The sequence below is a fragment of the Notothenia coriiceps genome, unplaced genomic scaffold (assembly GCF_000735185.1).
Source record: "Notothenia coriiceps isolate Sejong01 unplaced genomic scaffold, NC01 NC01_scaffold00018083, whole genome shotgun sequence".
NCBI classification, from domain to species: Eukaryota; Metazoa; Chordata; class Actinopteri; order Perciformes; family Nototheniidae; genus Notothenia; species Notothenia coriiceps.
This window is the reverse complement of record NW_011350784.1, coordinates 1-13836: the sequence shown is the minus strand read 5'-3', so window position 1 is coordinate 13836 and position 13836 is coordinate 1. Positions and strand designations below refer to the sequence as shown.

Genomic DNA, 13836 nt, shown 5'->3' with positions numbered 1-13836 from the left:
TCCGCCCCTGCCAGGACCGGTCCATGAAAATCCTAGCTTCAAATAATCGTGGTCATACTTCCTCCGTTTTCTACCAGACGCTGTTTCCTCTCTCACTTTAGGTAACTTCACTAAAAATCGATCCATGTTGCCGCTCGCATAAAGTTAGCTGAAGTTAACTAGATTTCACTGTTTCTCGTAATATTTTTCTCCCGCTGCACCTCCCCTGAAGCTCTCTGAGCCTCACACTTTAAAAACCGCTGATCTAAAGAATCCGATAGGAACCTTCCTAAGCAAAATTGACAGTTCGATCACAACCCTGGCCCGTTTGTTTTTTTAAACCAGATTTCACTCTGAGGGATGACGTCACATGTGTATGTTTAGACTCTAGATGTGCACATAATATAACTTGTAGAACTATAAAAATGGAAGAACCTAAATCACTTTTGCCAGATAATCAAACATTGAAACCTACTTGTAGAAGTTGACGAAGGACTGGCCGGTGTTCAGGTTGATGTAGCCGTAGAACGGGTCTCCATATTGTAGAGTGGATCCAATGAATGGCAGTCCATCAGCGTCCAGTTTGTCGTTGACTTTAGGGTCCCCGGGCTTGACCCCGAACACCACGCTGTCTTCTCCCCGCACTTTTTCTGCCAGGTCCACCAGCTCCGTCTTGTAGATGCTCCCGTGGGCGAAGCCTCTCTCCCAGGATGACTTGTTCACGATCTGATATGATCAAACTGGGTCAGGATTTACTATTTTTCTACTACGGTAAAGTAACGTTTGTGTTGTACTCACCATGGCGTCCTCCATGTCGTAGCCTGTGTAGGAGATGACGGCCACGATGGCGTTGGTCCCACTCGGGTAGTTGTCCAGGTTGTAGTGGTCGTACATGTAGGGCCGCACCATGGGGCTCTGGGGGGTCTGCAGCCGGTACAGCTTGTTGTCGGAGCGGTCCAGGAAGGAGTGCAGGGGGAAACCCATCGTCTGCTTACCTGAAAGAAGAAATTAACAGATGAGAATTGAGAACATTTCATGGATGACGGTTCCATTATCAAAACCTCCTATCAATCTGGTCCTTTATCCATTTGATATGAAGTTAATCTGGCTAAATTTTTATGGGGAGAAAGATACATGCAAAATACGCAAAGTTCTTAAAAAAACCATCTAAAAAACAAATCAAAACATAAACCGCCTTTCTTTTTTGATATCCAGATTTTCGGTTATTGGTAATTAGTAATTGTAACAGATTCCATTTTTAAATAGCCCTCCCAACGCTGACGTACCCATCTGACACTGGTACATGTTCCTGGGGCTCTGGTTGTGGTCGGAGTATGGGATGAAGCTGGCCACCACGCTGAGCATGCTGTGAGGGAAGAGCTCCTGGTGCGTGGTCACCCCCGGCTCTATCTCATCCTCCATGATGCCCACATTAATGTAAAGCTGGGACAACATAGAGAAAAGAGGAACACATTACAGTTTCAGAGACAACACAATATGGAATTTTTCAAAAACAAATGGACACAGCTGCTGAAAATATGAATGCATGTATACATTATATATGTATATATACACACTAATATGGATCAGCTTGTAATGACAAAAAAAACACATACTTGTTCAAAGGTGCCGATCAGCTCCTGCTTGCCCAGAGCTAAGTTGCGTACGGGTCGTACCATCCGGCAGGGGGTGGTGAAGAGGAACACGCCCGGGTACATGCTGGCCTTTCCTGTTTTAGGAACCAGAACGATCTCAGTCCAGGGAGGGATCTTCTTCTCTTTCAGCACCTGGAGTAATTTGTTTTAAATAAATTCAGATTGACCTCAGATTGGAAAGCAGTTTTGTTGGAGCAGCATGTTTACAAGACGTTGATTATGAGTTAGAAGTCAAATAAAAAATATATACAGTAAATATATATAGAAATGAACAGTAAAAGGGTAAATATCTAAAGAGTACATATAGAAATGTATTATATATATTTAAAAATATATACATAGATCATATTAGTTGGCGAGTTGATTTTGGGTACAATTTGTTCAAGGGTATTGATGGGGAAAACAGTGAAATCTGGTTAAAAAGTAAATAATTAATCTATAAAAATGTAGCCAGAGGTCAAGTGCTGTAGAGGCCAGGGTTGTTGATTTTGGTTGGAACATTTCCTGTATCAGTCTTTGTGACAGCGGAATACTATTATTGTATTATATATAATAAATATTTACGCCCTGGCAGATGTGATTGGCACTGACACTGTTTAACTTGTACAGTTGACGTACCTTGAACATGCGCAGAGAGTCCACCACCACCGGGGCGAGCTCTGCCTCCACCCAGCCTACCACAGCTCCATCCAGCAGCACGGGGTAGCAGTCTGCGTACGCCTTGCCCGGGGTCCCATCCACCGGAGTCACACCTGAGACAACAAATATGAAATACACATTCAAATGTGTCAAACAAAGTAAAAGTACAGAATCTCATTCACAGGAATCCTGAAGTCAAATGTAATACCTTTTAAGACCTTTTTTAAGACCCTTTCCATACATTTTAAAACCTCATCGCCACTCGGAGTTCTAACCGGTTACCTTGGCGACACACTTTACCTCACATTGACTATATACAGTATTGATTGTCCTTCCTCCTTATCTTCCAACCATTTGGACGCAGACTTGCATTTCCCCATAACGATGTTGTTTAACAACCGGCGTAAACGGACCTTCGCGCGCTATCAAGCAGTGAGCGCGCGATGTCCCGTTCAGATGACGTCAAATCCAACGGGATGCCATAAATAAACTACACAGAATCACACTACACACCTACGCCATGATTACATTCAGGCACACTGTAGAATACAACCTCTTTGGACAATTTATATACTTATTGAAAACAAGCTACAAAATGTAATACCTTGGAAAATGCCGTTTAATACTTTTTAATAGCCTTCATTTTCGCTAAATCGATTGATCAACTTTTAATACTTTTTAAGAACCCGCGGACCCCCTGATTTAGAGCAAGGAGGTGATTTTGTGCTAAAAAAACGAATTTGACCACCTGAGAGTGTGTCTGCACAGTTGGTGTGTGTACTAGAAAGCCAATTTGGGTCAAATCCGCACCACAAAGTCCCCCTGAGAAGTTCCCATTTCGCTAGGAAGGCAATTAAAAAAACATTTAACGTAATGAATTCATTTCCTATTATTTGGTGTTGGAAAACACTTAACTTCTCATTATACTGTTTTATGTTGAACAGCTTTGTATTTGTTTCTTTCTGGACCTGATAAGCTGCTTCCACCCTTGGGTTTGACTGTATTTTACAAACCAGTAGTGCTCAATTCACCAAACCAATGCACTAAATAAATACAGGTAGATACAAAAAGGATACACAGTAAGTAAAAGTAGTGAGGTTTATCAGAGCCCTAACTAGAATACTAAAGACTATACCTTGGGTAAATCTGACTTTAATTTGGATTAACCTGCCATCTCCTCCTTCTTATGAGGAATGAGCTACATAGGAGAGTTAAGTAGCACAACGAGAAGTCACTACTCAACAGTATAATAGGTATTTATTGATTGGCATGGACTCATGTAATCCTGCCCAGTGTGTCTACCAAAAGTGTTCAATCTAGTTGAAGTTTGGCATAGAGAATCATGGCATGGTTTGCTTTGGCTCTCACTTCAAGTAATGGCCTTGTTCTGCACAATGTAACTCGCACTGGCACGGCAGATTGCTCCTCTACACTCGATACAAAGACATTTGGGAATGGAAAATGTTTCAAGGTAAAATCATTTCATCCCACTGGGAAAAAAATAACATATGTGGAAGTCTTACAGTCTGAAGCTGGTAGAAGAGGTTAGGGACTAAGGGGGAGCAGGAGCAGGCGATTGGCTGGGATTGAGGGAGGGAAGGATGGATGGAGACAGGTCGTGGCGGGGGGTCCAGAATCACTGCTTGGATGTGTGTGAAATTACACTGACAGTTAGACCGCTTAGGCAAAAAAAGCCAGAGCAGGGAGAGAGGTGTAAAGCGAGCGATGGCCATATTGTCACACACTATCAAAGCAATCCTCGGACACACACTAAGTCAGGAGAATATCAGCCACTTATTGCAGAATCCTCATGACATTGGTCTGAGGGGAAGGGAGGAGACACGAGGCGGAGGGTGAACACAAACACAGCGCTGATGAGGCGTGGTTAATCGAGTTTTGTGCAGCATGGCGGGGTCAGGGGTCAGCTGAGCGACAGACTCCCCTCGAGTGGCGACTCTGCCAAACAATAGCTCATTAAAGCAGAACGCGTCTCACACACACACACACACACACACACACACACACACACACACACACACACACACACACACACACACACACACACACAGTGGGCAGCGAGGCAGTTGATCCGCTCTGCTCTCCACTGTTAGATCGGACATGGAGGGAGAACAGGAGGGGGCCACGGAGGAAGATGATGAGATACGTGGTGTGGTTAGAGAGAGAGAAATAAAGATAAGAGACAGACAGAGAGTAGAAGCACTTATTCAGGACAAGAGACGGGTATCTAAACTCAACCCGGTAGCAACAGAAATGTGTCAAAAGGGTTGAGTGTAAGTATCATAAATGGCAATGCCTGGTGAAATGTCAAGTCTGTAAGCCTAACCCTATATTTTAAATCTTTTTGTGTCAATATAGCGCTAAAAAATGTATGCAATGATGGAGAATGCATATTTTTCTGAATACAACAAGTGGGGTTTGTAGGAAAGCATGTTAATGGTCCTCATAAGTAATGAACTGAAAAGTAGAAGTCATTTCACAAGAGGAAGTCAAGGCTTAGCAAAACATGTTTACAACATTTTGCAACACTCAAAGACAGGATTGTACAACTGTAAACAGATATTATGGCAAAACAAATCTTTCACCAAAGCAGATGTGAGCCCTCTGTCATCGCATAAATGAATGAGGTGCTTACGTCTTTTCAAACGCTCGGTCTTAATTCAACCTAAATATCATCATAGCCTATAGATCAGGGTGTCAAACTCAAGGCCCGTGGGCCAAATCCGGACTCCGACTTCATTTGATTTGGCCCGCAAGAGCTTGCAAAATATATAATACGTTTATTATAAGGTTTCATGCCACTTTAGAGAAGCACGATGTCCATAAACGACATGCCCCACAATGCATCTCATTTTGTGACATGCGCACTGAAGAGATTTACAATTATTTGCCCCAGACTTCTGCTCTCAGACGTAGTTAATTATGAAGTTATTCCCCTATCCGATAATAATCCAATGCAGAGGCCATCCATCCATCTTCTCCCGCTTATCCGTGGTCGGGTCGCGGAGGTAGCAGTTCCAGCAGAGAGCCCCAAACTTTATTTTCCCTGGCCACATCAACCAGCTCTCACTGGGGGATCCCAAGGCGCTCCCAGGCCAGCGAAGAGATATAATCCCTCCACCTGGTCCTAGTTCTACCCCTTGGTGTCTTCCCAGCTGGACGTGCCTGGAACACCTCCCTAGGGAGGCGCACAGGTNTAAAGTGAGAGAGGAAACAGCGTCTGGTAGAAAACGGAGGAAGTATGACCACGATTATTTGAAGCTAGGATTTTCATGGACCGTCCGCCCCTGCCAGGACCGGTCCATGAAAATCCTAGCTTCAAATAATCGTGGTCATACTTCCTCCGTTTTCTACCAGACGCTGTTTCCTCTCTCACTTTAGGTAACTTCACTAAAAATCGATCCATGTTGCCGCTCGCATAAAGTTAGCTGAAGTTAACNCCTACTTTAGTGGGAACAATGAGTCTGCGTCTTCGATGCACACAGGCGCATGATGCGGGGAGTGCAATGTAGACCAGAGGATGATCTGCGTTTATTCCTGTCTACATTGCACTCCCCGCATCATGCGCCTGTGTGCATCGAAGACGCAGACTCATTGTTCCCACTAAAGTAGGGGTGAGTGTAATAAAGAGGCAAAGTTGACTTTCAGTGTGTTGCTGGGAGCATATAAGGATTTATCCACGATTTTAAAAATGTTTAAAATAAAATGTTTAAAACATAAAGATGAAAAGGTTTTAAGGAGGTGACGCTACTCAGCCAATCGAATGGGTGCAGTCATTGAGTCAGCGCGATAGATTCAAACACACTCACAGACGAGACAAGAAGAGAGAAACAGTCGGAGTAACTTCAAATGGCGTGCTCAAAAAAGAGAAAGGTAGACAGCGAAAACAGAGCATTTATTGACATGTTCTCTTACTGGACCTCTTTGAAATGTAATTGAATACCCCTGCATTATAGCAACAATAATAATAATAATAGCAATAATAATTGGGGGGGGGGGCGCGGCTGTTCTTATGTTCTCTGAGGGGAGGCTCACCTTCCCACACTTTGAAAACTCCTGCTTTAGATGATAAGAAAGGAGCTTCACTACTTCCTTTATTATCCTAGTGTAAGTGCGTTTGGATTTTCTAAGCAGCCTCTTTTTCTAAATCCTGATGGATTCTCCTATCATCTTTCCTTAACCCCGTTAAGTTATGAACCTCACGTCATTTTTGCAATTTAGAGTTCCCTAGTGGCAGGAAATGACATATCATACATTTTGAATTCTTCACAGTTCAATTTTGCCGCTTAACTTTAATAAACTGTGAATGTGTTTTTCTCTTAGGAGCCAGGAGGCGTGCGTGGTGGACAGCATAAAGGTCTGCAGCAACGACACAGGCACGGGCCGCCTCAAACGCATCTGCATCACCATGCGGGTGCCACGAAACCCGACCATCGGCGACAAGTTCGCCAGCCGCCACGGTCAGAAGGGCATCCTGAGCCGCCTGTGGCCCGCCGAGGACATGCCCTTCACAGAGAGCGGCATGGCCCCCGACATCCTGTTCAACCCGCACGGCTTCCCCTCCCGCATGACCATCGGGATGCTCATCGAGAGCATGGCGGGCAAGTCGGGCGCCCTGCACGGTCTGAGCCACGACGCTACGCCCTTCACCTTCTCCGAGGAGAGCTCCGCACTGGAGTACTTCGGGGAGATGCTCCGAGCGGGCGGGTACAACTACTACGGCACCGAGCGGCTCTACAGCGGTGTGAGCGGGCTGGAGCTGGAGGCGGACATCTTCATCGGGGTGGTCTACTACCAGCGGCTGCGTCACATGGTCTCAGACAAGTTCCAGGTGAGGACGACGGGAGCGCGAGACAAGGTGACCAACCAGCCGGTGGGGGGGAGGAACATTCAGGGAGGCATCCGGTTCGGGGAAATGGAGCGAGACGCCCTGCTGGCCCACGGCTCGTCCTTCCTGCTGCACGACCGCCTCTTCAACTGCTCCGACCGCTCGGTGGCGCAGGTGTGTGTCGACTGCGGCAGCCTGCTCTCCCCCCTCCTAGAGAAACCTCCCCCCTACTGGTCGTCCATGCGTAACCGCAAGACTGTCTGCACCCTGTGCGGGAAAAATGACTCCATCGACTCGGTGTCGGTTCCATACGTCTTCCGCTACTTTGTCGCAGAGCTAGCAGCAATGAACATCAAAGTCAAGTTGGATATTAAGTGAATTTTGCCAGACAACCAGAAATATGTCTAAATGTGTCAAATCAAAGGAAATTATCTTATGTGTTGTATTAACATGGCTCTTGCTGCAATAAATCGTATCCAAAAAACAAACTGTGCATCAGAACAGTCTGTTTTAACTAGTTTTAGAAAATGAAAAAGTAGCTGCATTTATGATGGATATGTTGACTTTGATTATGGTGTGTAAAAAAAACAAATGTATTTTTTATATTCACACTGAGTGTTAAATAAAGATGCTTGACCAAGAATTTAGATTCTTTACTCGGGGGGAAAGCACCAACTGCACTCCATTACAAACAGTCCTGATTGTTATTATCAGGGGCCATATTCACAAACATTTAACAACAGTCAAATTGTAGCTTGGAGAACCAGAGTGAATCATTTCTTAGAGTACAGTCTAAGACATGGCACCCTTGTTGTATATATTGCAGCCCGTATTCAGTACTTCTCGCGCAGTTGCCAAGTAACAAGCAGCCGATAATCATATGTTTTTTTCTTTTACCATGCTGTTAATTAATCCAGCTCAGTACTTAATCTATTTAATATAAATAGGAAAATGTACAGGGCTTTCATCATTCTCAGTTTATAGAAGTAGCTGTGTTGGTCGGTTTGATGGGGGAATTGAGAGTGCATCTTTAAAAAGTCCTCCTTCCCTCTCCCAACAGTGAGGAGCTAAAGGACTAATTGCTCTGTGAATGGTAAATTCATCAGGATATACTCTTAACTATTTGGGGGGTATTATTAGAAACATCTTAAAAGTAACTCTTTGTAGGAGGAATCTTTATGAATACAGCATCAGAAGTATAATCAAAACCTATATGAAAGAAAAGTGCTCATTCTGCGGGAAAACTGTTCCTGTGACACGTATATTACATCATCTGAGTCACAAACCTAGTTTGAATTCTGCATGTCACATGTTCACAAGTTGAGTAACCACTGGTTTAATATTACAAATCTGATGAATTTCATACGTGCATAAAGTTATTTTTGATGTATATTCCTCATCCGAACTAGGACTGTGAAAATCAAACAATTCACTAAAGATATTACAATACCTAAAGAAAATGTTAAAGGAAAAAAATGCTATCAGTTGAAACCATCTTGTTTTTTGAGCATTTGTTTGGCAAATGAATTGGCGTAAAATAAGAACACTTAAAACTAATGAACAGTAAAGAAGAAACCAGATTAACATATCAACCATGCCCAACATCATATAACCACATGTATATTCTTTAATATCACGATTATTGTCCGTACATACACACCTGTTCTGACCACCACAGTAAACATAGCTGTGAGATGAATTCAGTGGAGTAAACAGAGCCGTACCTCCTCTGATACACAATAACTCACATTGATCTCATAAACTCTAGTACAGTGCTTGATTAAATGTATAAAAATGCATTAGACGAAGAAAAAAAGCACCTTGTTGAAAAATAGAAAATAATCGTTTAAAATTCCCATCATTACAAATCTCAGCGACAGTCCCCTCCTTTAACGTGTATCATCAGTTGTCTTCATTTGAGTTGCTGCAGAATATGTGGCAGCTCGAGCACAGTAGGGATGGTGAAGTCTGCTTTCACTGCACCATCATCAGCACCCCCCTCACTGCTGATCCAGACTGTAGCCCGCACCCCGGCGAGTACCCCCCCCTTAATATCTGTGTCCAGAGAGTCTCCCACCATCACACAGTCCTGAGCCTCCACCTGCAGCATCCTGAAACACAGCGTGAAGATGGAGAGGAACGGCTTTTGCTCTGCATGTTCCCCCCCGACCACGACGGCGTCAAAGAACTCCTCGCACCCGGTCGCCTCCACCTTCTCTCTCTGAGTCTGGGCCTCCCCGTTGGTAAGTAGCAGCAGCTTGTGTGTGCGGCGCAGCTCCTTCAACAGGCTGCAGATTTCAGGGGATAGATTGAGGAGCTCCAGACGGCTGCTTTTCCACAGGAAGTAGCACTGAGCCGCCAGTGATGGAGTGGATCTGCTGCCCACAGCGTCCTGGAGGCTCTCCTCCCAGTGCCCCGTCCGCACCTCATCGATGGATCTGCCGGCTGATGGGTCGAAGCTCTCCTGAGAAAGCTTCAGCTTGAACTTGTCACAGAGGCCGCTGACGGTGTCGTCGTCCAGGCCCAGAGAGCTCTTCAAAAGTTCTCTGGTCTGTGAGAAACAAAACAGATAGGCTTTCAAATATAAAAATGTGTCTTTATCAGTAAAGACTGTTGGTGATAGAAGCACATTTACTCAAGTACTGTGCTTAAGTAAAACATGTGAGGTACTTTAATTTATTGAGTATTTTCACATTATGCAAATTCATATAACATTTTTTGCTGAAGTACTTTTATTTTACAGTATTAGTCACCTTGTAGGTTTTATATAACATAAATCAACTAATATTACCATATATTAAACTACCCAGCCAGCAGTGTAAAAAATAATTACAATAAAAACATGAATAAAATAAAAATGTTGTTCCAAAAACATGACTTTGAAAATCCATATCCCTCTAAAACAATCGTGAAATATTTGATGAACTACAAATTATCATTCTTTACTATATTAAAGGTGACATTCTGCCAATGTTGTCTTTGGAGCATGTGACCAGGCATTAGACCACCTTTGTTTACTCACACTCAGTGGTGTGTATTTAGATCGATTGTGATCGAAAAGTGCTAATACTTTGTCAAAATACTCCATTACAAGTAAAAGTCCTACATTTAAAAATATCCTGAAAAAGATATGAAAAAAGTCATATTGTTTCTGAAAAATGTGTAATATAGTATGTTGAAAATGTGTAAAAAGTGATGGTAAATTATTTAGAAAGATATGAAAAAGGTAAAAGTTTATAATGTCATAGTTATACTCATATCATATCGTATCGTATTTAGTAATATTATAAAAATTCATAGTATAGTTTGTCAAAATATAAAAGAAGAAAAAGAATACTATAATAATAATAATAGTATAACGAAAAAGTAGGAAAGAAAGTAATTAACTAATAAAGTATGTCTTAAATATCAGGAAAAAAATTATAGAATGGTTTGTCGAACAAGTCTAGTATGTATGTCTTAAATATCAAGAAAAAGTCATCTTAAATCATTTCTAAAAATACTGATAAGACATAAAGTATTCGGAAATATATTAAAAAGTCACAACACTATTAAAAAAAATACAATTTTGAGAATATAGTATGTCAAAAAATATGAAAACAATTCATAGTATAATATGTTGAGTAAATTCAAGTTGTACTACCCCCACCTCCCCCTGGACACCCCAACACATATTACATCCAGTTTAACCCCTGGCGGTATGCACATTAACCGACATTAACATAAACATGACGCAACCTAGCACCTACATCACCTGTTCGTGAGGAAGTCCCTTTCACCTGAGTTCATTTAACACTAACGTTAGCCTCAGTTAACCAACATGTATGTTAAAATGCTAATCGTTCACGGAGAACAGCAGCTTTACCTTCTGTATCGCCACTGCTCCTGCACGACTTGTTTCGATCAGAGTGTTGTCCAAGTCAAACAGTATCGCCTTTACAGTTTGCCCCTCCATTGCCACAGCACACACTGTTCATTCGACGCTTCATTGCGGAAGTGCTGTTGGGTACACTGCATGGTGGGAGTTGTCGTTCTGATAAACAGCGGTAGCTTACTTGCGAGCTTCTTCCCCAAGAGGGCGCCAGATAATCACAAAACAAATTGATTTCTTTGGTGACAAAGCATTGACTTTAGCTGCTTCACTTAAAATCACATTTTATACATTTAATTAGCTAAACATGTTTGTCAGTTTAAGGAGTTACGGGCTGGAGCATTATTTATGATACTAAGTCGATTTACTTGAGCATTGTACTTATGTACTATTTTGGCATACTTGTACTTACTTGAAATTGGTTAAACATGTACAAACTACAAAACTTAAACTCAATGCATGTATTTGTTGTTAAAAAACAAAATAATACAATTCTATAATACTGTGAAAAACAGCCTTTTTTGCATACTGGTTACTATAATGTACTTAAAGTACATTCTAATGATAATACTTCTGTACTTGTGATGGGGTATTTTAGAACCATAGTATTTCAACTTTAAGTGGTTCCTAGTACAACTCTTGTAATACTACTATAGCCTACACATATTACTATGTTAAAAATACTTCTTAGCTACTGGAACGTTTATATAAATACACGACTTTAAAAGTACAATTAATTAATTAGATGTTACAAAAAAAGCCTAAAGGACAAAAAAATGACTTAATGACACACTAACAAACACTATAGGAGTGACTTATTTGTCAAAAATGAAATTTCCATAATGATTCCATTTGGTGATGAATGATGCAGCCAGCTTATATTACACTCTGAAATTATTTATAGAAAGGAATAATCAAAATAAGAAGGAAGAAAATCAGCATCATTATGTGTCTTTGATGCCCTGCCATGTGACTCTTGAGCTTGCATATTGCCAATCTAAACTCATATTCCGTGACAGATACTCTTTCTAAATCAAAACATAACTCCATTCTTATGCAACCTGTCCTTTAACTCGCTCTCAGCTGGCGACGGGCCAGAGGTTCACACGCAGCCGTGTGTTTCACAACCAACCTAATCCTTTCTCACATTATACCTCAGAGCATTGTGATTGCATGTGCCTGTGTCTTTAAAAGGAACCTGACCTTATTCTTCCTATTACCTGGGACAAAAACTGCAAAATATGAACCATACATAAAAAAACCTGCAATTATCTATCAGAACAGACAACACGTAGCATAGCGCCTGCATGCAAAGCAGTGATATGCTTTGAAATGACACTTTTTTTTTTCTGAGTATAACTCACATGTGTGAAGATGGAATTTCCCTTTTGGTGTAGAGGTGGGGGAAAAAGAAGCAAATTACTTCCTTAATAGGCCGCCAGTGACTCTTCCAAAGAAAGTGCTGAAGGACCGGTGAGGCCTGGTGTCTTCGTCTGCACGACACCTTCCTCTTTTAACTGTGTGGGTGGCCGTGGCTGCACACAGTCACACGCTATCTCTCAGCTGGGCACCAATCCCCCCCAGCAAAGGTTGATTATTCAGGGTGTCATTCCACCTAACAGCTCATATCCTCTGCAGAGCAGGAGGGTTACACTGCTGGAGAATGTTTGATCTGCTTAATTTTCCTATTTGTTAGAACATTATATGTGTACAGGGGACAGGTTTATATTGTACGTGACATATTCTGGTTAAGAAGAAGTTTCAGTCAGAGGTTCAGGTGGCCATCGGAGTGAGGAACTTCATATGTGGGATACAAAGGATGCTTAAATGAATGCAGGTTATCTGAAGATAATGGGAACCTTGATTTGATTGACCTTGAGCCTCATTAAAGACAACATATCTGCCTGTCCTATCTTGACTTTCAATGTTAAGAAAAATCCTATTTTTACAAAACAGAAGCACAATTTATGGCTGTGTCCTGTCCCTTCTCAGACCTCTTATCCTTAAGAGGCTCTGTTATACTTTTTGTGGTTTTCCTTTTCCGGTAGTGTGTTATAGAGGTTTGTGTGCATGTAAATGGTCTGCAAAGGCTAAAATCCCAAAGTACCTCCCAGAGGGAGTTTCATTGGACTCCTTTGTTGAAGAAGAAGAAGAAGAAGACAAACCTTTTTTAATCCCCCGAGGGGGAAATTCAGTTTCCACTCTGTCATACACACATGCGTTTTTATACAGGTACATACACACAGTACACACTTTTTACATCATGCACATACATATATAAATACACACACAGTTACAGTATATGCACACATGCACATGCAGTTGAGAGGTCAGAGCAGAGGCAGCCAGTCTAGCCGACGCCAGTGAGCAGTTGGGAGTTAGGTGCCTTGCTCAAGGGCACTTCGGCAGTGGCCCAGGAGGTGAACTGGCCCCTCTTCAGTACCAGTCAACACTCCGTATTTTTTTTTCCGCATTAGACCCATCCTAGTAGGAGCAGTGAGCAGCCATTAGGTCGGCGCTCGGGGGGAGCAGTGTAGGGATAGCGCCTTGCTCAGGGGCATCTCGGCAGTAACTTGGTCGTTCCGGGACTCAAACTGGTAAACTTCCGGATCCCAAGCCGAGTCCCTACGGACTGAGCCACCACAGCCCTACCTCCATAACATGGTGACATCATTTTGTGACACTCCCGCTTCTATTGGCTCACATTAACATCATCCAACACATTGTACGTGACAGGGTTAAGACGGGACATCTCTAAGCGGTTGAACAATCACAACAGAGCCGGCCAGCTGACCAATCAGAGCAGACTGGGCTCTGGTTTCAGACAGAGGGTGAAAAGAGGTGCT

At 42.5% G+C, this 13836-nt stretch overlaps 3 protein-coding genes across 3 annotated transcripts; 1 reads left to right on the top strand and 2 right to left on the bottom strand.

Moving 5' to 3' along the window:
* Nucleotides 1-454: 454 nt before the first annotated feature.
* LOC104950810 (DNA-directed RNA polymerase I subunit RPA2-like) lies at nt 455-3447 on the bottom strand (the record flags this gene model as incomplete). Its single annotated transcript, XM_010777385.1, has 6 exons — nt 3441-3447; nt 2253-2386; nt 1596-1766; nt 1266-1422; nt 778-974; nt 455-705 (listed from the first exon to the last, which is right to left on the bottom strand). Coding segments are annotated over exons 1-6 (917 nt in total), but the record flags the coding sequence as incomplete, so codon positions are not given.
* Nucleotides 3448-6573: 3126 nt separating this feature from the next.
* On the top strand, nt 6574-7762 carry polr1b (RNA polymerase I subunit B). The gene has a single exon (XM_010777384.1). The coding sequence runs from the start codon at nt 6598-6600 to the stop codon at nt 7495-7497; it is 900 nt and encodes a 299-aa protein (XP_010775686.1). The 5' UTR covers nt 6574-6597; the 3' UTR covers nt 7498-7762.
* Nucleotides 7763-8699: 937 nt separating this feature from the next.
* Nucleotides 8700-11134, bottom strand: nanp (N-acetylneuraminic acid phosphatase). Its single transcript, XM_010777383.1, has 2 exons — nt 10985-11134; nt 8700-9670 (listed from the first exon to the last, which is right to left on the bottom strand). Exons 1-2 carry the CDS (start codon nt 11072-11074, stop codon nt 9032-9034), a joined length of 729 nt encoding a protein of 242 aa, XP_010775685.1. The 5' UTR covers nt 11075-11134; the 3' UTR covers nt 8700-9031.
* Between the last annotated feature and the right edge of the window lie 2702 nt (nt 11135-13836).

Bases quoted from the DNA above. Each gene is read 5' to 3' on its own strand.
- polr1b (XM_010777384.1), top strand. From the start codon at position 6,598: ATGTGTTTTTCTCTTAGGAGCCAGGAGGCGTGCGTGGTGGACAGCATA.
- nanp (XM_010777383.1), bottom strand. From the start codon at position 11,074: ATGGAGGGGCAAACTGTAAAGGCGATACTGTTTGACTTGGACAACACT. The intron at 9,671-10,984 runs GTAAAGCTGCTG...TGTTTCTCACAG, and splicing joins GAGCAGTGGCGATACAGAAG to ACCAGAGAACTTTTGAAGAG.